General features: G+C 39.0%; 3 protein-coding genes, 1 non-coding gene and 1 pseudogene across 9 annotated transcripts; 2 read left to right on the forward strand and 3 right to left on the reverse strand.

Moving 5' to 3' along the window:
- Positions 1 to 220: 220 nt before the first annotated feature.
- LOC131221978 (transcription factor bHLH53-like) lies at positions 221 to 1,744 on the reverse strand (annotated as a pseudogene).
- Positions 1,745 to 6,629: 4,885 nt separating this feature from the next.
- LOC131220354 (transcription factor bHLH52-like) lies at positions 6,630 to 8,234 on the reverse strand. Its single transcript, XM_058215299.1, has 2 exons — positions 7,581 to 8,234; positions 6,630 to 7,122 (listed from the first exon to the last, which is right to left on the reverse strand). Exons 1-2 carry the CDS (start codon positions 8,220 to 8,222, stop codon positions 6,919 to 6,921), a joined length of 846 nt encoding a protein of 281 aa, XP_058071282.1. The 5' UTR covers positions 8,223 to 8,234; the 3' UTR covers positions 6,630 to 6,918.
- Positions 8,235 to 11,736: 3,502 nt separating this feature from the next.
- Positions 11,737 to 21,062, reverse strand: LOC131221980 (uncharacterized). Its single transcript, XM_058217283.1, has 2 exons — positions 21,035 to 21,062; positions 11,737 to 12,041 (listed from the first exon to the last, which is right to left on the reverse strand). The coding sequence occupies exons 1-2, from the start codon at positions 21,060 to 21,062 to the stop codon at positions 11,737 to 11,739; spliced, it is 333 nt and encodes a 110-aa protein (XP_058073266.1).
- On the forward strand, positions 16,843 to 16,915 carry TRNAR-CCG (transfer RNA arginine (anticodon CCG)). Its single transcript has one exon. It is a non-coding gene; the product is annotated as a tRNA-Arg (tRNA).
- Positions 21,063 to 23,894: 2,832 nt separating the features above from the next.
- On the forward strand, positions 23,895 to 27,386 carry LOC131220860 (uncharacterized). 6 transcript variants are annotated; one of them, XM_058215712.1, is made up of 6 exons: positions 23,895 to 24,181; positions 25,242 to 25,320; positions 25,817 to 25,882; positions 25,963 to 26,518; positions 26,787 to 26,878; positions 27,153 to 27,386. In XM_058215712.1, exons 1-4 carry the CDS (start codon positions 24,090 to 24,092, stop codon positions 26,113 to 26,115), a joined length of 390 nt encoding a protein of 129 aa, XP_058071695.1. In that variant the 5' UTR covers positions 23,895 to 24,089; the 3' UTR covers positions 26,116 to 26,518; positions 26,787 to 26,878; positions 27,153 to 27,386. The 6 variants fall into 6 exon arrangements, 4 of the variants coding, with proteins under 4 accessions (XP_058071695.1, XP_058071697.1, XP_058071696.1 ...); XM_058215714.1 differs by having other exon boundaries at positions 27,186 to 27,386; XM_058215713.1 differs by having other exon boundaries at positions 25,963 to 26,438.
- The last annotated feature ends 99 nt before the right edge of the window (positions 27,387 to 27,485 follow it).

Below are 27,485 nucleotides of genomic sequence, written 5' to 3' on the forward strand. Positions count from 1 at the left end.
TCAGGAGCACCAATTTTCAGTGTTCACGAGGTGGAACTCAGGTGGGCCCACAAATGATTAGCAGATATATACTTGGATAGAGGAATCGGGATTGGATACGCAGCCATACAACTAGCTTCATTTGTAAAGACAGTAGAAGTAAAATTTGTTTTACTGTCCATTTTCACCCCATTATTTGAATGGCTGTGGTCATTTGATAAGGGTGATAAGGGGCTGGGCCGCAATCAATGGTGGATCTGTCACATCCAACGGCTCATGGTAATCATAGGTTGTCCATTTGGACCCCACATGATATCTTCTTAAATAAATGCTAAATTAAAGAAAATGAAAAATAGTAAATCCATTTCTTGAAAAAAATACAAATTTACAAGAAAAGGATTACAACAACAAGGTAAAAAAAGGTGGAACATTAATATATACAAAGGAGGAAAAACACTTTTAAAAAAAATTCCAACTCTTGGATTGACTTGAATTAGCTGACTCATCATCCCATTGATTGGACCAAGAGATCAAGATCCCTGGAAATGGACGGTCTTGATTGAGTCTCTTGATCTTTTGCAAGTGCTTCAACTGGTCCTTTTGGGACCATGCATTTCTCTTCTTCATAAAGCTTCTCCTGGATTTTGGAGATGATAGGAGGATAGGCAGCCCTTCCGTACGTGGTGCTGCCTTAGATTCCTGCATCTACACACCAGGTGCATGTTAGCAACAGCTAAAATAAAAGATAGAATCTAAATAACAAAAATGGGAAGTCCAAAAAAATATAAAGTCATGGAAATGGCCAATTGAAGCCAATTCGTATTTAGTGGTGGGCCAAACAGATGGACGATGGAGATTTTTGGGCCCACCAAATGAATGGTTGGGATCACAAAACTGCTAAAATAAAACATCTGCATTTTCAAAAATAGGAATACCCAAAAATACAAATGATGGAATTGGCCAATTGAAGCCAACGGTCCATATTAAGTGGTAGCCCCCAACAAATGTTTGGGATAATCCAATGATGGGGAATTCTACCTCAATCAGGGCCCACCAAATGAACTGTTTGGAACACAAATTTATATATTTATACCTACTCAATTCAAGTGTTTCCTATGGATGGTGAGGATGAGAAGATTCACCTGAGTGGGGCCCATCAGTTCAAGAATCCCAATCTGTGCTTGTAAGAACTTCATATACTTGAAAGCTGCATGAAACATCTCAGCTGTATTTAACTTATTCCCTCCAGGAATAATCTTCCCAAGCTCTTGAGTCTTCTCACTGATCTTCTTCCTCCTCTGCCGTGCGGCGACACTCCAATCGGTTTCTTCGAGCCATCGAACCCATTGGGAAAACCCATCACTGGAATTTGTAACTCGGGCGGAGAGAGTATGAATTCCGACGAGAACTCAGGTGAGGAATACCAACTCCCCAGAGACGAACCGAACGTGAAATCTGTTGATTGGAAGTCGCTATCGCTCTTAATTCGTTTTGGGCAGTAGTTGAATTCAAATTCATCAGGCGGGAAGATTTCAGGCGGGAAATTGAGTAAAGGGTCTGTGGTAGAGAACTGTGGGAGGAGATGGGTGTTGTTTTCGGACTGGATGAAGTCGTCTGGATTGAAGAACGGGTCGATTAATGCATTCAGAACAACGCAGCCATCGCAGAAACAGAGATCTCTCGATGCATTTGAGTGCAGAAGAGTAGCCATTTCTGGATTTAGATTCTGAAATGCAGCCAAGTTCGAACAGTAGCTCAACGCCATGAGAAGATTAGAATCTGAGAAACCCAAAGAAACAAGAAAGTTAGAAATCTTCCAAGTAGAAAACAAAGTATTTTGCTCTGTTTCTTCTGTTAGTGAAATCTAACGGTTTTAACTATCAAAACACTAGTTCCCAACATGAAAATCATTCCAACAGCAACAAAAAAATGAAATAAAATAAAAACTATAAAACTAACAAAAAGAAAAAGACCCATGTCTATAGTTACCTGCGAAGGGAAAGACTTGAAAGATACTGGTCAAGGCAAGGTAGATTTTGGAGTGTAAGATGTCTTGTGTAGAAGGAAATAACCGACTTAAGAGAGAGAAGGTGCAGCTAACGGCCCTCCGAGATGAGTGGAGAGTGGATTAGGTGTTACACGGGTAATACTGTAATGGGTGTTGCCGTGACTGTGGGGCCCACCTTGATATACTTGTTGTATATCCATGCCGTACATCGGTTTCCCAGTGCCTGCGTATCAGGCTTTATATGCTGTCAGAGTATCAAATAACTCGCCTTTTACTAATGTTCAGTTAGGTGGTGAAGGGTGTGGGGTGCATTTGTAAAAAGGAAAAAGAAAAAAGAAAGAGAAAATACTGGGGGCCTGAATTTCTAAACGTAGGCTTCTTGGTTTTGTAATCAAGACCATTGATCTGAAGGTCCTTGCGTTGAATGACTCACAGCCAGAAAATATCGGTGTTGGACTACCGAAACTCTCCAAACGTTGGATAACAACTGGGAGTGTATTCCATTAGATCAACAGTCAGGATGTTCAAACTGTAGGCCCCACAGAGGGCTACACATATCTCCCTATGGACTTATAATATTTTAGCTGTGATCTCTCGTCAACAGGACATGTGATCTAAACCATTGATATAATGGTTTCCAGTGTGGACGGTTAAGGGTGGCAATGGGCCGGGCAGCCCATGACCCAACGACTCTGACCTGGCTTTGGTTCGAGCCATCCAGAGTGGGGCCCATCAAATGAATAATACGGATCACTAGACCATGGCCTTACTCGTACAAACTGAAAATGATAGTGTATCGGACAGACTCTTGGCTTGAGCATTAATGCATAGTACTTCATCAGACTCACATACATATTGGCCGTAAATACAAATGTGCGGTCCACCTTGGATGGATATTATCCTATCGGTGTGATTGTAGACCATGGCCAATCCATGGAGGGACCCAAGATGAACCGTCAAGATCTGGCAAGTATTACTCCGCCTGCGGCATAGATATCAAGTGCAAGGAACGTGTACGCACCATATCATGCCAGCAACCTGGTACGTGGATGGGACCCACGTTGTTTTTCATATGCAATCCAGTCCATTCAGAATATGTAACCAGCCAAGATGAACGGACACGCTAAAAATTGGGATATTAAAAAGCTCAGGTAGGTCACACAACTTGATTTATTGGGTTTATGCATGATAATAAGTGGTGTGGTCCATCTGAGTCTTGGATTAACTTTATATTTGGATTCGGATAATAACATGACGGGATGCCCATGATGGACGGATTGGATATTGTATAAACATCATGGTGGGTCACCGTAGATGCATCAGGGCTGTTAATCTGGCGGCCATTGAGCCAGCTGGGCAGTTTATATGGTGGGATACCAAGTGGATGGGCTACAGCTCAAATTTGCAGGGGATCGAAGGACAACAACCGTTAGATTGTTGCAATCTTTACTTGCAGAATCTGGACTGTTCCTTTACTAGGTCAACTTTTTTGTAGCCATCCATCTGCAGTCTGCTGATTGGATAGATACCTTAGTCTGATTAATTACTCTAAATGTACGGTGGAGATCAAGGTGCATTTGCCCTCCCTCTACGATAGAAACATCTTGAAACTTATGAATCGAGGCCGTCCATCTAGTGGGGCCTATCATGGATGGACCACTCTTCACAATCCAAACCTATCAGGCCATCCTTACTTTCCTCAGTTTAATCGCTGACTAGATTGCTTTCTTCAGTCGAGTTGAAGGACATTGATTGGATGGCCAAGATCATTTGGTGCAATTCTGAAACATTCTCCATCTACATCAGGGATGAGGGCGACATGATAGACGGTTCAGATTGGTAAATTCCCATGACACGTGTACATAGGAGAGATGGCTCTACCATATTTTAATTCTTAATGCATGCACCATATCCTTGCTTCAGTTTCAGGGTCATGGTTTGGCCCACCTAAAAACCGCACATCATCGGCACGCGTGCAGTCGAAGAGGAGACACGTGGCAAACGTGGCAACTTAGGACTTAGTCATATTTGTTAAAAAACTTAAATACTCTGGCGGAGTGTGATGGATGATATGCGGGCATCTAGAAATTGCATACGTGGCATAGAGATAACTCAAATTAAACCGTCCAAAATGTGGCTACCAGTTTAGATGTATCTTGAACCAAAAATTAAAATTATTTGCTTATGTAAATATCGGATTGATGGACATTTATTGGACGGTTAAACATGAAACTAATGGTTCCTATTTCAAGAAACAAGTGTCCACGAATCAGAGCTTACGACAGTTCAACCAATCTGATTTTTTGAGTATGATTTAACAACAGTTGGTTACACAATTTAGACGATTTAGGTTGAGTTGATTAGTGCCACGTGCACAGTTTCTGAGAACCTGCGTATCAAATGCCCCACGCGCCTGAGTATTATTTTACTCCACTTATTCCCATATTTTCTAACGGTTAGTTAATTAAGAGAGGATTAGTTACGGTTAGCCGATTCTCTCGCTCCGGAAATGGTGATAATACAAAACGTTGGAAATGATATGGTAGAATCGTCTCTATGAAATACGACATAGCCACCCATCCGCCGTACACGTGGAGTGGAAGATGGTGGATCGGAACCGTCTATCTGGTTGGGTCTGCGTTGGATTAACTACGATTCGAATATAATACCAATAGACCAATCCTATCCGTTCCATCCATTTGGAGGACACGGATTGGATGTGACGGATCATCCATTTGGAGTGAATTTCTGATCATGGTCCTTCAATGTTACGCTGCCACGTGGACGGTGGAAGTTGGGAATTATCTTATTATGACGATGGAGTCTGCTCTAAGTGGACACTAGGTTGTTGATCTGGGACATACCATGGATGGGATCCAAGGCATCTAATCAATGCTTTGGATGTGGACCATTGAATGTGGACCTTTTTTTTTTTTTTTGTACGTTTTGGTTTCCCTATTGATCTACGGTCAGGATTCTTCCCATGTAATGTGTGCCCAAATGCATGTTGGAGGTGAATCATCGATACATCCAAGCCGTCTACCAGTTGGTCCATTGTGTAATTTCTCTGACATAAGATCAAGATTCAAGATGGCCCACTATCAGGGCATCGACACCGTGGGACCCGCCGCATGAAAATCTTGGTTGACGCACGCATACCATGTTGGCACGTCTGTTTACGAGAGAAAATGATACTCTGTGAGATGCATGATACGCAGGCCCTTGGAATTTTAGTAGAAATTGCATACGTGGCATGTAAGGCATTCAAATTAAAATGTCCAGATTATGCTCCAACCTACATGTATCACAATCCGACAACTGCTTTCATCTGACCATCCGATTATCAGATTGTTGGAAATTTAATTGAATGGTTAAGATGAAAAAAATCGGACGGTCCACTTAAATAAAATAAAAATAAATAAATAAATAAAAAGCTGTCCATGAATCAGAAATTACAAGTGTTTAACCTATCCGATTTTTCGATTGTGACTTTGCAACAGTTCCTTTCACAATCTAATCGGTTCAATTTGAGTTAATATGCGCCACGTGTATAACTACTCAGTGCCTGAGTATCAAGTGTCGTACTCCGACAGAGTATCAAATAACTAAGCTCTGATACTCGGGAAAACAGCCATGGATGATATTCAGGCACTGACACCTTGCATATATGTAAATCTAAATTTAACTGTACAGATTACGTGTATACGTATACATTTTGCATAAACCCAAAATTATACTTAGTTGACCACATAATATCAGATTGGTGGACATTTATTGGACGGATGAAATTAAAACTATCCAAGATAAGAGATTAGGATTGTTTAACCAATCTGATTTTAGGTACAATTTAGACGGCTTGATCTGAGTTAATATATGGCACGTATAGTGCCTGAGTATCAAGCATCATATGATGCCAGAGTATCAGATGACTAACAAAAGATAACGTAAGCGTCCTACCCAGAGCTGTGGCTTTAGAAATCATTTACACATATACTTTCTTTTTTCACTTTTCGTATTAGAAGAGGCTTCTTTGTGTATTATTTTACGACTTAAAGTAGAAAAAGGGGTGTGGATTAAAAACGAAGGGTGTACATATCATTTCTACAAGGTAAAACGGGCGAGTGTTTTAGTTCGAAAGAGTACAACGAAATTATGGAGCCCAACGTACAAATCGTTAATGCAGTGGGGCCCACAACTCAATTAATGTCAACCGTTGGTTTTAATAGGTTAGATGTCCAGTTTCGGCCCACTAGGGCCAGAGATCACCCAATAGGTAATATCTTTGTGATGAATTCTATTAGCAATCAGGCCCCATGAAATGAACGGTTAAAATCTTTTGAGGATGGTCCCTATAGTACAGTAGGTTTAAATCTTGCAGATTACCGGATGAATGGCCTAGATGCTGTACATGGATCCGAGTGTACGGTTATAAATTCAGGAGCACCAATTTTCACTGTTCACGAGGTGGAACTCAGGTGGGCCCACAAATGATTAGCGGATACTTGGATAGAGGAATCTGGATTGGATACGCAGCCATACAACTAGCTTCATTTGTAAAGACAGTAGAAGTAAAATAAAAATAAAAATTAGTGTCCATTTTCACCCCATTATTTGAATGGCTGTGATCATTTGATTAGGGTGATAAAGGGCTGATCTGCAATCAATGGTGAATCTGTCGCATCCAACGGCTCATGGTGATTATAGGTTGTCCATTTGGGCCCCATATGACATCTTCTTGAATAAATGCTAAATTAAAGAAAATGAAAAATAGAAAATCCATTTCTTGAAAAAATACATATTTACAAGAAAAGGATTACAACAACAAAGTAAAAAAAGTGGAAGGTTAATATATACAAAGGAGAAAAAACTCTTTAAAAAAATTATATTAAAAAAATAAAATCCAACTCTTGGATTGCCTTGAATTAGCTGACTCAACATCCCATTGATTGGACCAAGAGATCAAGGTCCCTGGAAATGGACGGTCTTGATTGAATCTCTTGATCTTTTGCAAGTGCTTGAACTAGTCCTTTTGGGACCATGCATTTCTCTTCTTCATAAAGCTTCTCCTGTATTCTTGGAGATGATAGGAGGATATTGAGCCCTTCCACATCTGTTGCTACCTTAGATTCCTGCATCTACACACCAGGCGCATGTTAGCAACAGCTAAAATAAAAGATGAGAATATACAATTATAGAATAAATAACAAAAATGAGAAAATGAGAAAACCCAAAAATACAAAATCATGGAAATGGCCAATTGAATCCAATGGTCCATATTTAATGGTGGCCCAAATAGATTGATGATGGAGAATTTTGGGCCCACCAAATGAATGGTTGAGATCACGAAACTGCTAAAATAAAACATGTGCATTTTCAAAAATGGAAATACCCCAAAATACAAATGATGGAATTAGCCAATTGAAGCCAACGGTACAAATTAAGTGGTAGCCCCAACAATGTTTGGGATAATCCAATGATGGGGAATTCTGCCTCAATCGGGACCCATCAAATGAACGGTTTGGATCACAAAATTGTATATTTACTCTACTCAATTCAAGTGTTTCCTATGGATGGTGAGGATGAGAAGATTCACCTGAGTGGGGCCCATCAGTTCAAGAATCCCAACCTGTGCTTGCAAGAACTTCACATACTTGAAAGCTGCATGAAACATCTCAGCTGTATTTAACTTATTCCCACCGGGAATAAGCTTCCCAAGCTCTTGAGTCTTTTCACTGATCTTCTTCCTCCTCTGCCGTGCGGCTACACTCTGCGCCGACACTGATGTTCCGATCGATTTCTTCGAGCCATCGAAGCCATTGGGAAAACCCATCACTGGAATTTGAAACTCGGCTGGAGAGAGTATGAACTCCGACGAGAACTCAGGTGAGGAATACCAACTCCCCATCGACGAACCGAACGTGAAATCCGGTGATTGGAAGTCGCTATTGCTCTTAATTCGTTTTGGGCAGTAATTGAATTCAAATTCATCAGCCGGGAAGATTTCAGGTGGGAAATTGAGTAAAGGGTCTGTGGTAGAGAATTGTGGAAGGAGATGGGTGCTGTTTTCGAACTGGATGAAGTCGTCTGGATTGAAGAACGGGTCGATTAATGCATTCAGAACAACGCAGCTGTCGCAGAAACAGAGATCTCTTGATGTGTCTGAGTGCAGAAGAGTAGCCATTTCTGGATTTATATTCTGAAATGCAGCCAAGTTCGAACGGTAGCTCAACACCATGAGAAGATTAGAATCTGAGAATCCCAAAGAAACAAAAAAGTTAGAAATCTTCAAGTAAGTAGAAAACAGAGGATTTTGCTCTGATTCTTCTTTTAGTGAAATCTTATGGTTTAAACTATCAATATACTAGTTCCCAATCATTCCAACATCAACAGAAAAATGAAATAAAATAAAAACTATAAAACTAACAAAAGGAAAAAGACCCATGTCTGTAGTTACCTGTATAGGGAAGACTTGAAAGATACTGGTCAAGGCAAGGTAGATTTTTGGAGTGTAAGATGTCTTGTGTAGAAGGAAATAACCGACTTGAGAGAGAGAACGTGCAGCTAACGGCCCTCCGAGAGGAGTGGAGGGTGGATTAGGTGTTACACGGGTAATACTTTAATGGGTATTTCCGTGACTGTGGGGTCCACCTTGATGTACTTGTTGTATATCCATGCCGTACATCGATTTTTAAAGAACATTTTATAGGGTGGTACAAAAAATTAAGGAGACCAAAATCGCAAGTGGTCCACACCAAATGAAAGAGTGGTCCTTGAAAGCCCACCTTAAAAACTTCCTAGGGCCCACATTAATGTTATTTTCCATCCAAACTGTTGATAACGTCACACGGACCTGGATGAAGGTGAAATGCATATATCATCTTGATCCAAAACCTTTTTGGGGCACATGAAGTTTTTAATGGTGGAAATTTAATCCCTACTTTGTGGTCCACTTGAGATTTATCTCTGCTTATTTTTTGGGAACATGATCTAAAATGGCATACAAAAACGGATTTACGGAATGGATATATAATATGTACATCAATATAAGCCCCACAGTCAAGGAAACACCCACTAAGGTCATGTTACCCGGTTAACACCGAGTCAGCACGTGGCCGCCTCTAATTTACTGCAGGATTTACCCGCGCAAAACGGTTACGTAGACGGATATTGTGCTATCCATACACGCACTACTCCACACGCACATACTCATACAATCATAGCGGGTGAGTAGATAATCGGAGCCGTTTATCAGGTGGAGCACACCATAGATATTACTTGGACAAACGTTTACATTGTTAGGTTATAAGATAGTCTACAGAATTTACGAAAATAATGGACGAACAAAAAACTTACTATTTATTTTTATTTGTTCATTCATTTTAGCCGAATATTTTGAGAAGAATCACCTATGATCTGTGGACAAGCATGATTAACGGATCGGATCTCGCGCATATATATCTTAGGTTGGTCCTTGCCACTGCGTATGGAAGTGCATGTGGGGATAGCAAACAGCCGTTGAAGCCCTAACGTTCGGGGTGGTATTTGATGCTCTGGCTGCGTTTGACGCTTGATACGCAGGCACTTAGAAATGGTACATGTGGAAAATATTTAATCAAATTAAACCTTTTAAATTGTGAATCTCACTGTCTCTAAGCGGAATTTTAGAGATCAGGTTGGTTGAAAGATCATAACCTTTGATTCATGGAATTTGTTTTTTTCGAAACAAGATCGCTGGGCTTTTTTCATTTCGAGCCGTCTAATACGTGTCCAGCAATCAAATAGTTAGGTCACCAGACAATCATAAATTTTGGTTATTGATACATCGATGCTGATATATTAATTTGGATGACTTATTTTGAATAATTATTTTTTAAGTACGCAATTTCTCACTTATTTCTAACTGCTTGCGCATCATCCATCACATTCTGCCAGCGTATAAATATTTCACTAACGTTCATTAGAGAAAAAGAACGGCTTGTGATTGATATTAATCACCAAAATGCAACTGGAGTTTTGTTCCATAATCTGTCAGAGTTTGATTTTTCATGGTCATGCACACTGAAATTACAAAAGTGGAATGTATGTGAACATTTTTTTTTTTACACACGCAAACACACCCCCCATGTACACACGCTGTAGTGGGATTTCACCACCCATGGATGGTCGAACCCTTGACTGGGTGTTGAAACTCGGGTGTCCACCACCGCAGCAAGAGTAAGGAATGCATGCGAACTTAAATAAACCATTCAAACGACTAATTGGCTTTTGGATAATCTTAATTGATCAATGCGTATTTGTTTTTTCAGGAATTAAATATTTTTAATATATATATATATTGCATTTTCATAATGTTGAGAGTAGCTTAAAAGTACATACATTGTTTGCTTTTTGAAGGTAGTCAAAGCCTTCCTGCTTGTTTGTTGGTTGTGCAAGAAATTTGATTATATTATCTACAGAATTCAATTAAGCATTGCTCAATTTAATTTTTGTAACGTTTTAGATTTTTGATATTTTGAATTTTCAAAAACCTTTGAAAATCTTCGATATGACTAGCCTGCATTGTCGCTTGAAGTGAACCTATACACGGGTGGTACTGGTAAAGAACTGCATAAATCTTTTTAATCAATCGTAAGAAACCAACGAATCTGCCCGATCACTTAAACATCGAGCTTAGCCTTGAAATTTGTTCACGTATGGTCCAAATCTAGTTGACCTATCACTGACTAATTGAGATGACTGTAATTAAATAAAGACCTGCCAAAAGTTGAGTCAACTAGGGGTCAGATCTTAATTAACAAACCAAATCGATCCAGTTACTTCTTTAGCTTAAGAACAAACAGTTTAAGGTTACTAAGATTGAATCATTGTTTCCACCAATTACAAATAGGTCACCCTATGTATATAACTAATCCAAACTCTAATCATTGTGCATAAGAAATCTCAATACCCAATTCATTTTAGAAATGCCTTGATTATCTAAATAAGCTCTAGACCACTCGTTAGTGGGCAACTAAACCTAAGGCTATAGAAATATCTTCGTCTTAGTGGGCTTGACGTCTACCGCGAGACATCAAGCTAAGATCGTGTCTCGAATCGTTCAACTTGGACTCGCAAGTCGAGTACTTAGGTTGTGTAAATACCTAGCTTATATAAAAATATGAAACTTATGTGAAATTAGGGGTGCACACGGGTCGGTTTGGTTCGGTTCTGGGGTGGAATCGAAACCGAACCGTTCCTAACGGTTCTATAATTTTTAGAACCGGAACCGGACCGTTAGCACCCTGGAACCGAACTGGAACTAGACAGTGAAAAACGGTTCGGTTTCGGATCGGTTCCATGTTTCTGGACTTTTAAAAATCCAGCCTAGTTGTGAGGCTACCTTAAATGGTTGTCCCCAATTCCCGTCGTATATATGGCCAAGTAAAATGATCAGAACCTTTGAACAAGTGGGCTCCAACAAGGATGGGCCAAGGCCCAAAAATCACGACCATCGAAGAATCCAGTCTGATCAATGGCCTCCACACAGACAGTTTTAAAAAGTAGTAGTATGATAAGAAGAAGAAGAAGAAGAAGAAGAAGAAAAGGCCAACAGTTAATATTAGAAGACGAAATCCATTTATTAGACTTTGTGGCCCGCCAGATAGATGGCAACAATCGACAGGCATCAACCATTTGTTCAGCGGCTATTGTAGCAAGCCTCATTCTGTGTCTTTCTTTCACAAATCAACCAATAATACCAGAAAGAAACCTTACTTAAAATTGGGTCGGATGTAAGGCTTTGCCACCATCTGATCACGTTTAAGCATGAAAACCTTCTGAATCTCCAAGCTATCAGACCACACCGAGCAAATGAATTCCAAGACATCGCAATTCTCCCCCTTCAAGACATCAACAATCAAGCTGATGTGCAGCTTAACATCATCACTGTTGCCATCATTACCCGGTCTCGCAGCAGGAACGGAGCCATCAAACATCGTAACTTCAACTTTAATCTCTTCCTTCTCACCGTGTTTACTCCTCAATTGGATCCATTTCTCTCCCAGCTTATCTTCAACTGTAAATGAATTGAATTCTATAACAGGCTTTATTTAAAAGAGCAGATAAATCAAGGGTCTTGATATAGCATAGTTAACCGTGTTGTACCTATGATACAAGGGCGGCAATCGGTGAGAGAGAGGGCAGGAGCAGGGCAGGGGTGGCAACAATCGGACTGGAGAGTTTAGATATTTAGGGTTTTTTTTTGTTTTAAAGTCAGGGTTTAGATCGACAGTTCGGATCCACGGTTCTGGTCATGGTTCGGACCAACGGTTCGGATCTACAGTTCGGATCAACGGTTCGGTTCACAGTTCGGTTTGGTTTAGTTCTACAAGGCCCTAAATCGGAACCGATTTGTATCCAACGGTTCTCAAAATTTTGAAACTGGAACCGGTGCTGTCTAGAACCGGACCAAACCAAACCGATCCAACGGTTCCGGTCCGGTTCTACAGTTTTACCGGTTCGATGTGCACCCTTAAGTGAAATAAGTCCATTTGTTCTTTCAAAAAGTTATAACTTTCGGACCGTCAATTCACGACCAAAGTTGGGGTACCAACTAAAGATATTTTTCCAAACATATCAGTATAGTCGCGGCCCCAATCGACTATCGGTGACCGTTGAACAGACTTCTAATCATATCTGTCGATTGTCGCATCCAAATGGTGAGCCGATCATATCCATATATAAATCATCATTAGGGCTAACTATCTTATGATGTGTATCGATATGTACACCCCGTAGTAGGCCCTAGAGGTTAGAAATATCCTCCCATAGGGCTAGTATAATGAAAATCCAGCCCTTAGGGCCATTTGCACAACTTCTTGAACTATGAGGCCTCCATTTGGGCACCCCATATCTCCATACGAATTTTTCCCAAGAAGGAAAGAAAAAAAAAGAGAGAAGGAGAGGAGAAGGGAGATCTTGGGGTGTTCCTAATGAATTCCCTTCGATCAAGTCCTAGCTTCGACCGTTTTTCTCCATCGAATCTATCTCACTCACGATTGAGAGATAAGATACGAACCCTACTTCCCAACGTAGACTTTTTATGTTGAATTGCATGAATCTCACCTAGTTGCTTTGAGATTGGTGTAGAAATAATTTTTTTCTCAAATTTCCAACCTTAGGAGCTAAAAAATCGAAGATTTCTTCTTAAAGGTGTAGATCATTATGCCTAGGTTTCCATTTATCGACCCTTGATGATCTTAGTTAATGATTAGTTGCTTGTAGGTAAATTTGCATATGTTAATATGTTAACATTTTGATTTTGACTATAATATATTTTATTTGTTGGATATTGATGCTCACATGTTTGATGAAATGTCTGAATGGTGGAATGTGTTGCTTTGTCAATACTCATGTGTTTGATTTAATGCTTAAGTGATTGTATTATTATAACACCTCGTACTTTTCAGTACTTGGGTGTTACCATGTGAACGAAGTCTCGCAGATCAACGGATAGGATTATCAAAATAAGCTTAACTCTACTGTCAGAGCTATATTTTAAAATTGTACCTAGCTAGTGGGAAGAAGGCATTGACCTTAGAACAATCCATCCATTGATTTTTAAAATATAATGTCACGTTATTTGAAGGACCTATATCTTTAGTAAACCTAATCATCCACTACAAACCTATAGTATTGGATTATCAAATCCATTAATCTTTACCCTTAGAAATGGGTCATGAACGATACACAATTAGACTATAGGAATTGGGCCTCAAATTTAGCCATAAACCACTAGGCGGATGGTCCTTAGACCCCTAAAATGCTAGATTAGTGATTATCAGATCTAGGAGAAAATCTGATCATCAGATCAGTGTAAATCCGTGATTAAAGTCTGAAATTTTAAAGTATGGCCCTCCTGAGCCTTGGATTTGCCTGGATTTTGGTCAGAGACCCTGATGGGGACTCCCAAATCAAATGGATGGTATGGATCTGTTGAGCACCTCATTGTGGAACCCACATGATGGTGCATGTACACGAAGGTTGTGTGCGCTTATGCCACACCAAACCAAGAAACCCGGTCAAGCGGGTTTAACCCGCCAGAAGCTGAAAGAAGAAAGGATTCTTCTTCCTTTCTTTTTCCCGCCTTCAAGCATTTTAAATGTACGTCCATTTGGATGTGATTGGGCCCACCATCAATGAAGGATCTAAACCGTTCATCGTATCCATACAATGGTTCCAAACAAACCCCAAGTGGTTGTAGATGTTGGTGCGCATCTATATGCACATGACTAGCAGCGTAAGAGGAGTCATGCGCTCGGATGGCTTCTGAAACCAAGAGTTGTTTCTTTGGTCAGTGGGCCACCATCTTCGACGTTGAAAATGATATGAACCGTCCATTGGGTCCACTTGATGGAGCCGAGAAAAACTCCATCGATTTCGCATGAAGTTGTACCTATGCATGTACACAAACTCTTGTGTAAAAGGAGTTGCGCATGCTGCGTGTTTCCAAAAATGGAAAACCTCTTCCTTGTGTAGCTGGCAATTTGCATGCGTCTACCTTAGGAAATCTTGGCCCTCACCTTAGCGAATCTTAGCCATTCAGTTCGAGCTAGCTCTAGGGCATCTGTAGCTACCATTTGAATCCTTCCACCGCCACTGCCTGAACCCAAACACATTAAGTGAAAACACTAACACCCGTCCGTTTGGAGGGTCCCATAGTGATCATGGGACCTATCCACACCATCTAAGTGCCTTAGATCGAGGGATGGGCCACTCGATCAAAACTCGTCATGATTATGGCCATCATCATCTCCGTCCGTTTGAAAAACCCACCACTTGTACGTGGGTCCCACTTGCTGATCTCGACCATCCTTTAGGTAGGTCAAGGTCCCAAAAATTCATTCCCGAGGTCTAATTGAAGCCATGCAAGGGTTTAAGGGTGATCAACATCTAACTGACACAATAACACCAAGTTTTCGCATCACATACATAGCACTGAGCATGCAATCGGTATAAGTATGCTTCTGGCTTGCCAACATAGTTGTATCCTACTCATCAGAAATTTGGGCTAATTGATTTACTACTTTGACAAGTGGAGAAGTTGGAGTTGATTTATTTGACTCGAACCAAGGCTTGTCATAGGCATTGCATTTGACGCAACATACATAGCTAAGCACCCAATCGGTATAAATGTATGCTTTTGGTTTGTCGACATAGTTGTATCCTACTCATCAGAAATTTGGGTTAATTGATTTACTACTTCGACAAGTGGAGAAGTTGGATTGGATTTATCTGACCCGAACCAAAGCTTGTCATAGGCGTTGCATTTGACACAACATTACACATATTATTACATCTACATTGCGTGAGAACTAATCCTCAAAATTAGACATATCCGATGAAGTAGATACCATGCATCTATACGGATAGAGTGGATACCTAACACATTCCTTCTTTGTAACCGTGGTCTCTTACCTCAAATCTTCAGTCGCAGATCAAGGAATCACTTTAGGATTGAGAATCTTCGGATCCTCTCTCCTAGCATTTCTATAGGGCTTTGCCGACTGTGGAGACGAAATAATTGATTAATGGCAACTCCAGTCAGATATAATCTCTCTAAATACAACACAAAGCCCTTAAGAAAGGAAACCCATCAAAAAGTGCAATCTACTCAGAATCCAACGTCCACAGGGTCATGGCCTAGACTGATCTATCAAAACAGATGGACAACGTGGATGTTGAATACATACATTAAGGTGGGCCTATAGTAAGGGTTGCATGAAGTTGAAAAAATCATTTTCCCACTTGAATTTTCCTAATCTATTCATTGATCAAGTGGGCCACACGTGCATAAAGAAATAACTTTTTTAGAGATGGCATATTTATAGAATATAATACCTGTACATATAAAGTCGAGCTAGGCCAGGCCGAAGCCTAGCCCAAAGATGGTTGGGCTCTTGGTCGGCTACCCTTGCCCATTGTCACCCTTAAATTATTTCAATAGTACAACTTTGTATTGTTGCTAGAAAGTTAAAAGAAATGGTTAATCCACCAATATTGGTGGGCCTAAATAGTATCTCAGTTTAATCATTTGATTGATCGAGTTTCTTGCATCGTGCATGCCTAAAGAAATCATAATCGCAGATATGGTGGACCACCACAGTGACATCTCATAACATGAAAAATCAGGTGATCAGATAATCATCCCCTAACCAACTAATCGCCATGATTATTTATACAAGGACCGTTCAAGTAGTGACCCACAAGGTAACCAATTTCAGCGGCTGTAAGAGTTCTTCATGTTGACGGTGGAGATTCGCTAGGTTCAAATATTATATAACTGAAGAGGATTGCGCGGTGTGCCTCACAACATCCACCTCGGTGACGTGTTGATGTCACTTTTGTGGGTCCCACCATGATGTATGTGTTATATCCACATAATCCATTCATTTTGCGAGATTATTTTAGGGTATGGGCTGAAAAATAAGTAAATCTAAAGCTCAAGTGGACCACACCACAAAAGGCAGTGAGGATTGATTGCTTACCATTGAGAACTTCTTGGGGGCCACAAAAATTTTGGGTCAAGCTGATAGTTGTTATTTCCCTTGCCCCATATGTGTGTGACCTTATAAACAGGTTGGATAGAAAATGAACATCATGGTGGACTCTAGGAAAGTTTCAACTGTGCCTATCATTGTCCCATTGCCTTCAATGGTGTGGTCAGTTTAGCTTTATATCTGCCTCATTTGTGGAAAATTTATCTCAAATCATCTACAAAAATGTATGGTTGGTATAGATATAACACATATATCATGGTTGTGACACACTATGAAATTCACGTCTTATATAATATATTAGTTCAAAAAGAACAACTTGATCGCGTGGCCTAATGGATAAGGCGCTCGCCTCCGGAGCGGGAGATTGTGGGTTCGAGTCCCATCGCGATCGTTTATTTATACATTTTAACTTTTTACGATCGACCCCACCGAATCTATGCGCCTTATATCCACGCCGTCCATCCAATTCATCGGATCTTTCATCCAGATCTTTGGAACCTTAGTTTTGGTTTTGGATGAAGATGATATTTGTACGGCCCTTTCATCCAGATCTCTGTGACGTTATCAACGGGTTGGATGACAAATAAACATATGGAGAAGTTTTTAACGTTGGGCGTTCAATCAGCACTGTTTCCTATGGTGTGGTCCACCTGAGATTTGGACTTGCTGCGTTTTTTTGGCTCACATATTAAAATGATCCGATGAAACTGATGGATGGTATAGATATAAGACACATATTACGGTGGGCCCCACCGGCAAGTGGTCCATCAAGATGCCCGTTAGTAATCCACTCCGTCCATCGTTTCCCAAGCTCACAATAGCACACGAGTCTAAAAAGATAGGTAGATGAAAACTCATGTTGACGACGCCACCAGAACAGCGGGGATTGAAATCCCACCATTCGAAACTATGTGGGGCCATGGAAGATTTTGATCAAGATGATATTTTTGTCTACGGTTCATCCCAGTGGTAATAATCTTATGAACGGTTCGGATGACATATAAACATCATCATAGGCTCTGAGAAGGTTTCAACGGTAGTTGTTTCCCATCGGATCTTCCTCATGTTTAGACTACTCTCCTAATATGAGCTTTCGAAACTGATGGACGGAGTAGATTTCTTAGGGGCATTTCGGTGGCCCCACATGGCCCAGCTGAAAATCAAGGGTGGGACTTTACCCGTCACCCGCATGTGGCCAAACCATCACGTGGATATGTTAGAGGAGCCTGAGGGGAGGTGGGACCCATATCGACGTTCATGTTTTATATACGAATTTCATTTTATATCGGCCCAAACATTCTTGCCACGTGTTACGCTAACCGTGTGGACCCATGTCGATGTATTTATTATTATTATTATTATTTTTTTGTATATCCAAATCCTCCCCATGTTTTATAATTTCATTTTAGGAAGAGATCTCAGATGTTAAGAAGATACAAAAATCAGGAGGATCATATCATTAGAAACAGTACTATGATATTTGTGGGCTACAAAGGTTTTGTAGGAAGCTGATATTTGTATTTTCCCTTCATCGAGATCTTCAACAGGTTGGATTGCAAATAAATATTAAGAAAACCTTATGATAAGCTCTTTGGAATTTTTCACGGTAAGGCTCTCAATCACCATTGTTTCTGGTGGCGTGGTCTACCTGAGATTTGGATCTTCATACTTTTTAGGATCCCATCCTAACCACTGTTTCCTGTGGTCTGGTCTACCCAAGATTTGGATTTTCTTGATTTTTGAGATCCCATCCTAACCACTACTTCCAGTGGTGTGGTCCACCTGAGATTTGGATCTTCATAATTTTTGGGATCCCATCCTAAAATGGGCCGGACAAACGGATGGACAGCGTGGATATACAAAACATCATTAAAGTGGGCCCCACGGCAAAGTTAACACTCACTGAGCTGCCACCCATGTAACACATAATCCGCTCCCACACCCAGGATGGTACGGCCCCTAGGGCCCACCTTGATGTATGCTATATTAACATCGGACCTCTGGTTTTTCATATCGTTTTAAGGCATGAGCCCAAAATTCGACCTCGTGTTCAAATCTCAGCTGGACGTTAGGAAATAGTGGTGATTAAACATCCCATTGTTAAAAACTTCCTTGGGCTCACAATAATGTTTTGGTGACGTATATTTTCCATCCAAGCTGTACATAAGCTCAAATAACATATATATATATATATAGCAAAACTTGTGGCCCACAAGAAATTTTATAGTCAGTAACTATTGTTTCCTTTGATACAGTCCAGTTGTGATTTAGGCTTCGAGTTGGGCCCAGGCCAATGTCAATAATAAATGGCCCAGTCCAATAATCAAGTGGACCACTGCTATACAAAAAAAAAAAAAAAATGATTTGAAGGCACTTGTAGTGATCTCATTCATGTACATGTACATGTGTAATTTAAAATTATTTTAGATTTAAGATCATGTTTCTATATAGAAATGGATCCCCCTTGCAACAAACGAAAAAATAAATCATACTTGTTGCAGTTTAATTGGACTACATCATCATAGATAACATATAATGCAGTAGTGCTGATAATATCAGTGATAATGTGGACCCACTACAAGAAAGTAGGCCTTTAGCCTCAATTTTTTAGCCTCAGTTGAAAAAATGGAGGCTAAATGTGTTTTTTAGCCTCAGTTGTTATGGAATTGAGGCTAAAAGTTCATTTTTCGCTTCAGTTGCTACAGAACTGAGGCTAAAAGTCTACTTTTTAGCCTCAGTTGCATAGTAACCGAGGTGAAAAGTCTACTTTTTAGCCTCAATTGCATCGGAACCGGGGCGAAAGGTTTACCTTTTAGCCTTGGTTGCATAGGAACCGAGGCAAAAGGTCTACATTTTAGCCTCAGTTACATAGGAACCGAGGTGAAAGGTCTAATTGTTAGCTTCAGTTGCATAGGAACCGAAGCAAAAAGTTTACTTTTTAGCCTCAGTTGCATAGGAACCAAGGCGAAAGGTCTAATTTGTAGCCTCAGTTGCATAGGAACTGAGGTGAAAAATCTACTTTTTAGCCTCAGTTGCATAGGAACCGAGGCGAAAGGTCTAATTTGTAGCCTCATTTGCATAGGAACCGAGGCGAAAGGTCTAATTTTTAGCCTCATTTGCATAGGAACCGAGGTGAAAAATCTACTTTTTAGCCTCAGTTGCATGGGAACTGAGGCGAAAGATCTAATTTGTAGCCTCAGTTGCATAGGAACCGAGGTAAAAAATCTACTTTTTAGCCTCAGTTGCATAAGAACCGAGGCAAAAGGTCTAATTTGTAGCCTCAGTTGCATAGGAACTGAGGTAAAAAATCTACTCTTTAGCCTCAGTTGTATAGGAACCGAGGTGAAAAGTCTACTTTTTAGCCTCAGTTGCATAGGAACCGAGGCGAAAGGTCTACTTTTTAGCCTCAGTTGCATAGGAACCGAGGCGAAAGGTCTACTTTTTAACCTCAGTTGCATATGAACCAAGGCGAAAGGTCTACTTTTTAACCTCAGTTCCATAGGAACCGAGGCGAAAGGTCTAATTTTTAGCCTTAGTTGTATAGGAACCAAGGCGAAAGGTCTACTTTTTAGCCTCAGTTGCATAAGAACCGAGGTGAAAGGTCTACTTTTTAACCTCAGTTGCATAGGAACCGAGGTGAAAAGTCTATTTTTTTAACCTCGATTACACAGGAACCGAGGCTAAAAGTCTACCTTTTAGCCTCAGTTGTATAAGAACCAAGACGAAAAGTCTACATTTTAACCTCAGTTGCATAGTAGCCGAGGCCAAAAGTCTACTTTTTAGCCTCTGTTGCATAAGAACCGAGGCCAAAAGTGTACATTTAAGAATATTTAAAAAACAAAATTGAGAATATTGAAAGAATTAATAATTTTTAAAATTTTTGACAATTGTGAAAAAATTGAGAGTTTTGAAAAAGATTTGAATTTTGAATTTTTTTAAGAACTAAGAATTTTTTAAAATTTTGAGAACTTTTAAAAAATTAAGAATTTTTTTTGAAAAATTAAGAATAAAAAAATGATAATTATGAAAAAGTATGAATTTTTTTTTAAAAAAAATTGAGAATTTTAAAAAAATTAAAAATTTTGAAAATCTTTGAAATTTTTGAAAAAAAAAAAATAGAATTTTGAACTTGAGAATCTTGAAAAAAATTAGATTTTTTTTTAAGATTGAGAATTTTCAAATAATTGAAAATTTTGAAAAAAAATTAAAAAAGTTAAAATGAAACGGGACTTCTTAGCCTCGATTGCATAGGAACCGAGGCCAAACATCTGCTTTTCAGCCTCGGTAGTTCAGGAACCGAGGTCAAAAGTCCAATTTCGAAATATAAATTCACAGGCGCTCTGCTTTTTCCCCGACTCGAGTGAGAGAGATCTTCGTTCTCTTTGTAGGGTTTTCCCTTGGGATTTTCACATCTCGATCGTCCATCCTTTTTTTTTCATAGAAAACCCTAGCTCCGGCTCCTCTTCCTATACTGAGATTCTCCAACGCCGCCGCCTGGCGTAGTTTCTACCGAAGCAGCTAAAGCAGAACCCTTCCATGGCAGCGGAATCCGTTGCTCCGACTGCAAGAGACCTCCCGCCGAAGGTCTTTGGGACGGAGACTCCGCCGGAAAAGCCCCGGGGTCGGGTTCTCCCATCCAGATGTTCAGCAGATGGCGATGCTGGAGCTTGGACCCTCTCGAGCATAATGCAGAAACTATCCAAGGGAGACGAACTTGAAAGCTCGCATGATCGGTATGAATTTTCATTTCTTTCGTCGATATAGGGTTTCTGCTTTGAGATGATTGTAGATTTAGCGTTTCTGAAGGTTTGTGATTGTTTATGGGGCTTCATACATGCTGTTGAATTCGAATTTGAGTGTGGATTACAGAAATAGGAATTCGTTTTAAATCTAGATTGTTAATATTGTTAGTTTGTTCACGTCAATTTGATAGCACCGATTTGGGATACGCTGTTCTCACTGAAAACATGGAGGGCAAAGTCGACTGGCCTCTAGAACGGTCCAAGGCCTATTTCTTATTATAAAATAAATAGGCCAATATAGAGTGAGCTCTGTTCAGTCCAAATCAGATAGTTAGGTTTTTTTAATAACTGTTTCCTTAGAGATCCTCTGCTTGGAGTGAATTTGGAGAAAAATGTGGCTTTAAAGCAGGATGCAGCCCACGGTAGCATTTCAAATCCCAACTGTATATTTGGAGTGGATCCACGTCAAGCCTCATTTGTTTTAGAGAAGAAAAAACCTATGTTTCTTTCTAAGAAATGGAGAAATCTTCTTTGCAAGTGTAATGCTTGCACAGAATTCTATGTCCAAATGGGCATTGGCTATCTAATTGATGAGGACTCAATTGAGGAATATGAAAAGGTGGCAAAGGAAAAGAGGAAGGAGAAATTGGAGCAACAGGAATGGGTTCTATGTCCAAAGGTATGGGTTCTATGTTCCGAATTTCCTGTTTTTATATGTGATTTTGTCTGTAATTCTGAATTCTTATTTTAAAGGGGCTACTATAGGGGAGGGCCACAAATTTCATTTTCTTTCATCTGAAATTTCTTTTTTATCGGTTTATGGTTTAGAGTGCATTTGGTTGCATCAAATATCATGAAATTTCATGATTAGGTGCAATTAAATGCACAGCTAGTGAGAAAAGGGAAGTGCCATTTTTAGGTCTTCCATTTAATTGGTATTGAGAGTTTGCAGAGTTTTAGATCATAAGGACTTGAAATCAGTGTTGATATTACTTCAGATTACAGGTAATGCACTTACATCTTTTTGAAAATTTTATATTTGGTGCTATTTGTTAGGGTTTTATAGGGGGGGTCCTCATATTACTAGCTTAGGATGCTTATGAGTGTGAGGGTGTTGAATCTGCTGGTTTTGCATTAGTCTGATGAAAACAGATGAGTTCTTGCCTTTACTTGACATCTTATTTATTTGAATAAAAATCAGGGGCTATCTTTCATGAATTTTCTCAATTGTTTGCTTGTAGATACTAATAAGAGTGTTAGGAAAGAAACCAATGCAAGAAGAAAGAACACAACAAAGATCTACATATAATAAAAAGGACTAAAAAAATCAAAAAGAAGCCAACACCTGCAAGCTGCATCCCTTTTCTGAAGTATTCAGACCCTCTTTCTCAGCAGACTTGCATGAAAAGATCCATGGAAAACCATTTTTTTTTGTATTGTTTATTATGATGAAAATGCTTTCTTTCAGTTTCTTTTGTTTTACAGAACAAAGGTATATTTCAGCAGTGGGTGATCCAGGCATGAGAAGAGATGGATTGAGAGTGGCATTTGAAGGCTAGAATTTTTGCAATGAAGTTGGCAATGAAATTCCTGAGATGGGAAGTCCTAGAGCAGCTGACTGTTTTGATTTCTTAAGTAAGCTCAAACAAACATTTATGGTTTCAAAAATGTATTTCAAGCTCAAAACCAACAGAGAAAAATCTTTATGGTTTTTGTCTATGACTCAATACTGCATTTCAACATCCCAATAAATAGACCAAAAAAAAAAGAAAAAAAAAAAAGAACTAGTCTCTTTCTGTGATGTCAAAACTGCATTTTAAACTCACAAGCAACATGCATGAAAAAAAATCCTGTGGGTTCTTTACCAATTTCAAAACTGCATTTTAAGTCCAAAACAGATGGATGATGGAACTTTCCTATTTCCTAGGATTTCAAAACTGAAAATGGAATGCAAAGAAAATTCTTTGTTGGTTTCTTTCAATGATTTTATAATTGCATTTAAACATACAAAAGAAGCAACCTTCATGGGTTTCTTTCTACGACTTCAGAACTACATTTTAAGCCTAAAACAAACATGCAGAGCGAGTTTTTCATGGTGTTTTCTTCTTCATCTTCTTCTTTTTCTTCATATGCAATCCTCATCACAGTCTTTGTTTCTCTTTCGATTGAGCTGATAATTCTTTGGAGCATAAAGTAACAGAAGAACAGAACAAACTTGGGGTAGGAAAATCATTCCCAGGTTTGAACCCAAAGGCTCTCAACAATCCAGACCTTAATGTGATCATTTGACATAGCTGTTCTTAAGGAAAAATCCCGACACATTAATCAGATATACTGCATTTTTACATACATGTATGGGTCATGCAGTTCAAACTTGGCAAGCTGACATTTAGTCAATTCATTTGCATAGGATGTCTTTTATATTCATGATACATTGTTTCTGGATTCCATGTTCAGCATTTGTGATTTTGTTGCCTAATCATTTAACTCTTGTTAGCTATGAGTAAAGAGAAAAAAAGGAACTCCATCATTTTAGCTTTTATACAGTCATATTATAGAAAGAAAGAAAAGAAAAACTTATTGTGACCCACTTGTAAGTTATATCATGATGCTTCTGCCAATTTTTTATGCACTCTCTGAAGATAGCAATTGTGTTGTTTCTTTTTTCCTTGAAATTTCATTCATTTATTTATTTTGTTAATTTCTTCTTCCTCGTCTTCTTATATCTACTACTGATAATGCAATCATATTGGTGCATGTCATAATCTCAACGAAGGGCTTCTTCTGTGCCAGAAACAATGTTTGTACCCATCCTGTATGTAGATGATTATGCTTGAAGGTGCAAAGGCAACAACAGAAACTGTAGATGCTCTGAGGACAGGAGCATCAGCAATGAAGTCTATCCAGATCTCTTTGTAAGTTAAATCCTCACCATCAAAATTCTCAACACCCATATCACAAATAGTAACTGGCTATGGCATCTGATCTGAATTCTCTCGGTTATTTGTTCTCATCACACCAAATTCACCAAAAGCAGGAGCAATCTTTTTACCTCAATATCTCGAAATATTCACGTATGCACCGTAGTTTTGTTGTTGCATATTGTTAAACATACCTGGAGCAGTCTATATCCACAAGAGCCATATGAGTTTGCTTTCAACATTACTTTCTCAGAAGGTAGTGCTGTTAGAAGGCAGAGCGTCTTCTTTTATCAGGTAACTCATGCATTTTGAGTCTTCACTTTAATATACTGACAGCTCGTGTTGTGTTTTTTTTTTTTTTTTTTTTGTCACAGTTATGATTGTTACAGACAAACCCTCTTGTGTGCCTTCAAGTCTTGTATCCTCCATCTCATGTTTTAGAACTTTTTAAATTGATATCTTCTTAGCTTATAGATGTTAGTAAAATATTCTTGGCATGCATTACTATGGTAAACAGTGAAACAATGAAAGAGATGAAACCCAAGCACTTGAAGATCCTCCTACCTATGTGCACTAAAAAAAAATGTTCTCCAGTAGTGTGCTGGAACTGGAAACAGCGTGAACCATGGTGCATCAATCAAATCATGTAATAGTCACCTTTGAACCCAATTTGAATATCAAAGAAATAAGTTTTTTGAAGAACTGTCTATCGCAAGGATGAAATAACATGAAACTATGCAAATATGGGGTAAAATGATTTCTCTGCTCATGTAATTGTCTATGGGCTCAACTTTTAGCCTGATAGTTTTGTTATTCTATCAAAACATTGTTATAAAACCTTTGAATTTCTTCTCTTAATACTTTAACTTGAATGTCGGCTTAGGAAATATACATGAGCCTTTTGCAGCCTGTCTTTACCTCTTGCATGCTCCATGATTTTCCTTGTTCAGCTTTCCTATTCATTTATAAAGGAATGCTTCAGTCTAAAATAGATGAGCTAGGACTCAAATCATTCACTTCTTCTTCTTATCCTACTTACTTTATCTTTGGACAGGTATCAAGACCCAGTATGCATGATGATTGTTTTCTTGAAGGAGCTGTGGCTAGATGTAAAGGACTCAAATTTATTTCAGGTTTGCAGCATTCCCTCTAAAAATTTTCTGTGTATCAAGCATTCATTTAAATGATCATTATGTGCTCCATTGCATTTTGAATTTGAACTTCATTGCATTTTGATGTGCTTCATTACATTCAAGAAGTCCAGATACTAAGTGTTCTTCCCATCCGCTTTGTGCAATTTTCATGATAATGTTTTTGTAAAGTGATCATCAGTCAAGTTTACATCAGGTGTCAATTGATGTATCATCTTTGAACATACTTGTAAAAAACGGTCCTCTTGTAATGATGCTGGGTTTTCACAATAATGGTACAATGAAATGCCTCCAATATACAACATTGTTTAGTATTAGTGTTTGCTTATGTAGGCCTGCTTTACTTTTCATATAGAATATATTGCCATCTTGTCTTTAGAATTTCATTAGTATGCTTTTACTCATGCCTTTGCAAGGGACCAAATTGGCGCATCATTAGCTTTTTGATTCCATGTTCTTCACTATCTTCGTCTTCTAGAAACAGATTCATTTCCAACAGCTGATAAGCTATTCCGAAATAAAATTTGGGTTGGAACAGTCGAAGGTCAGCGATAGTTCCTCATTAATTCTTAGCTTCCATTTGCAAATGATGTTATGATTCATGTTGATTAAAATTGTTAACAGGTCTTCCTGTCTATTTCATTGAGCCTCATCATCTGGCTAAATTCTTCTGGAGAGGACAGTTTAATGGAGAGAATGATGATTTCAAGTGTTTTTCATTCTTTAGTCGTGCAGCACTTGAATTGCTTCTTCGAGCTAGCAAGAAACCAGATATAATCCATCGCCATGATCGGCAGACAGCATTTGTTGTATGCACTGGCAACAGTTAGAATTTCACTAGTTCCTTTTCATAAATAATTTCTGATGTTTTTTCCCCCCTCTAATAAGTAAACTTGGCTTCTCAGGCACCACTCTATTGGGATTTGTATGCTCCTAGAGGTTTGAATACGGCTAGGATTTGCTTTACATGCCACAATTTTGAGTATCAGGGGACAACACCTGCTTCAGAGTTGGCACCCTGTGGCATTGATGTTCACCAGCTGAGTAGACATGATAGGATGCAGGAAAATGCATCACATGATAGAGTCAATCCAATTAAGGTAATTGATTTCAATGGTTCATTTGAATTAAGAAAAAGGCATCAAGGTGAGATGTGTTTTACATGTTCCCATTCTTTAGGGTGTGATTGTGTTCTCCAACATTGTAACAATAGTATCTCCATCTTTCTCTCCCTACCCCGACTCTCTCTCTATGTCTCTGCCCTGATTTTGCTCAAAAATATGATAACATGGGGGCTGAAATGGCTGTCCTTGTTCAGGTGATACCTCTTACCACTAACTCCATCTCCAATGCATTTTGAACTTGCTCCTCTTTCTAGACTGTTAACATGCCACACAGATTTTTGTTCCTGGGTCCATCTCACAGCTAACTTCCTTTCTGAATGTTAGGAGGTTTGATTGGATTACTGCGTGGGATAGAGAAATTTGATTCTTCAAAAGGGTACAAAATATCAACTTATGTATATTGGTGGATTCGTCAGGTGAGGCCATGGTTTCCTTTGTCATAGCAAACCAAATAAATATCTGCAAATGCCAATTTTTTATTTTTTATTTTTATTTTTTTAAAAAAATTATGTGATACCAAAAAGATTCACATACACACTAGACAATGCTATGATATGGCTATTTTAAAATTGGCGGATAGAAATGCTGAATTTCTCTTACAAGAAGTTATGACGATAACAATATTAGGGTAAGTGAATTGAGAATGTCAACCATACTCTAATTTAATTAAATATGTCACCTGATGTTCAGGTTTCCATCTCCTTTTATTGTCAAATGATCCAGCAACTGAAGTATAGAAGCCTCAGAAGAACCAGCTCCTACTACCAACATCACCCAGCCAACTAGTACAGAAGATAGACTCTGTTGCAAGTTCTATTATCAATATTATTTCCACTCTTTAAGTTCTGAACATAAAGAACATCATTGTTGTTATTTGCTGCAAATTTATTTATTTATTTATTATATATTTGTGGTTCTTTTTTTGACTGGATTAAATGGGCCTGGGTTGTATTATTAGGTGGTTCTTTCACCTGTAACATTATAAATAAAGTGGTGTAGAGGGATCTTTCTACACTTTTTCTT

The sequence above is a fragment of the Magnolia sinica genome, chromosome 12 (genome assembly GCF_029962835.1).
Source record: "Magnolia sinica isolate HGM2019 chromosome 12, MsV1, whole genome shotgun sequence".
Lineage (NCBI taxonomy): Eukaryota > Viridiplantae > Streptophyta > Magnoliopsida > Magnoliales > Magnoliaceae > Magnolia > Magnolia sinica.

What these genes read in the sequence shown, in the direction of transcription:
- LOC131220354 (XM_058215299.1), bottom strand. Translation starts at nt 8,222, where the DNA reads ATGGTGTTGAGCTACCGTTCGAACTTGGCTGCATTTCAGAATATAAAT. An exon ending in AACTGATGGGCCCCACTCAG is followed by an intron (nt 7,123 to 7,580) that starts GTGAATCTTCTC and finishes CCTGGTGTGTAG; the next exon opens with ATGCAGGAATCTAAGGTAGC.
- LOC131221980 (XM_058217283.1), bottom strand. Translation starts at nt 21,062, where the DNA reads ATGGAAGGGTTCTGCTTTAGCTGCTTCG. An exon ending in GTTCTGCTTTAGCTGCTTCG is followed by an intron (nt 12,042 to 21,034) that starts GTAGAAACTACG and finishes ATTCATTTACAG; the next exon opens with TTGAAGATAAGCTGGGAGAG.
- LOC131220860 (XM_058215712.1), top strand. Translation starts at nt 24,090, where the DNA reads ATGATTATGCTTGAAGGTGCAAAGGCAACAACAGAAACTGTAGATGCT. An exon ending in AAGTCTATCCAGATCTCTTT is followed by an intron (nt 24,182 to 25,241) that starts GTAAGTTAAATC and finishes ATCTTTGGACAG; the next exon opens with GTATCAAGACCCAGTATGCA. An exon ending in TTGGGTTGGAACAGTCGAAG is followed by an intron (nt 25,883 to 25,962) that starts GTCAGCGATAGT and finishes AATTGTTAACAG; the next exon opens with GTCTTCCTGTCTATTTCATT.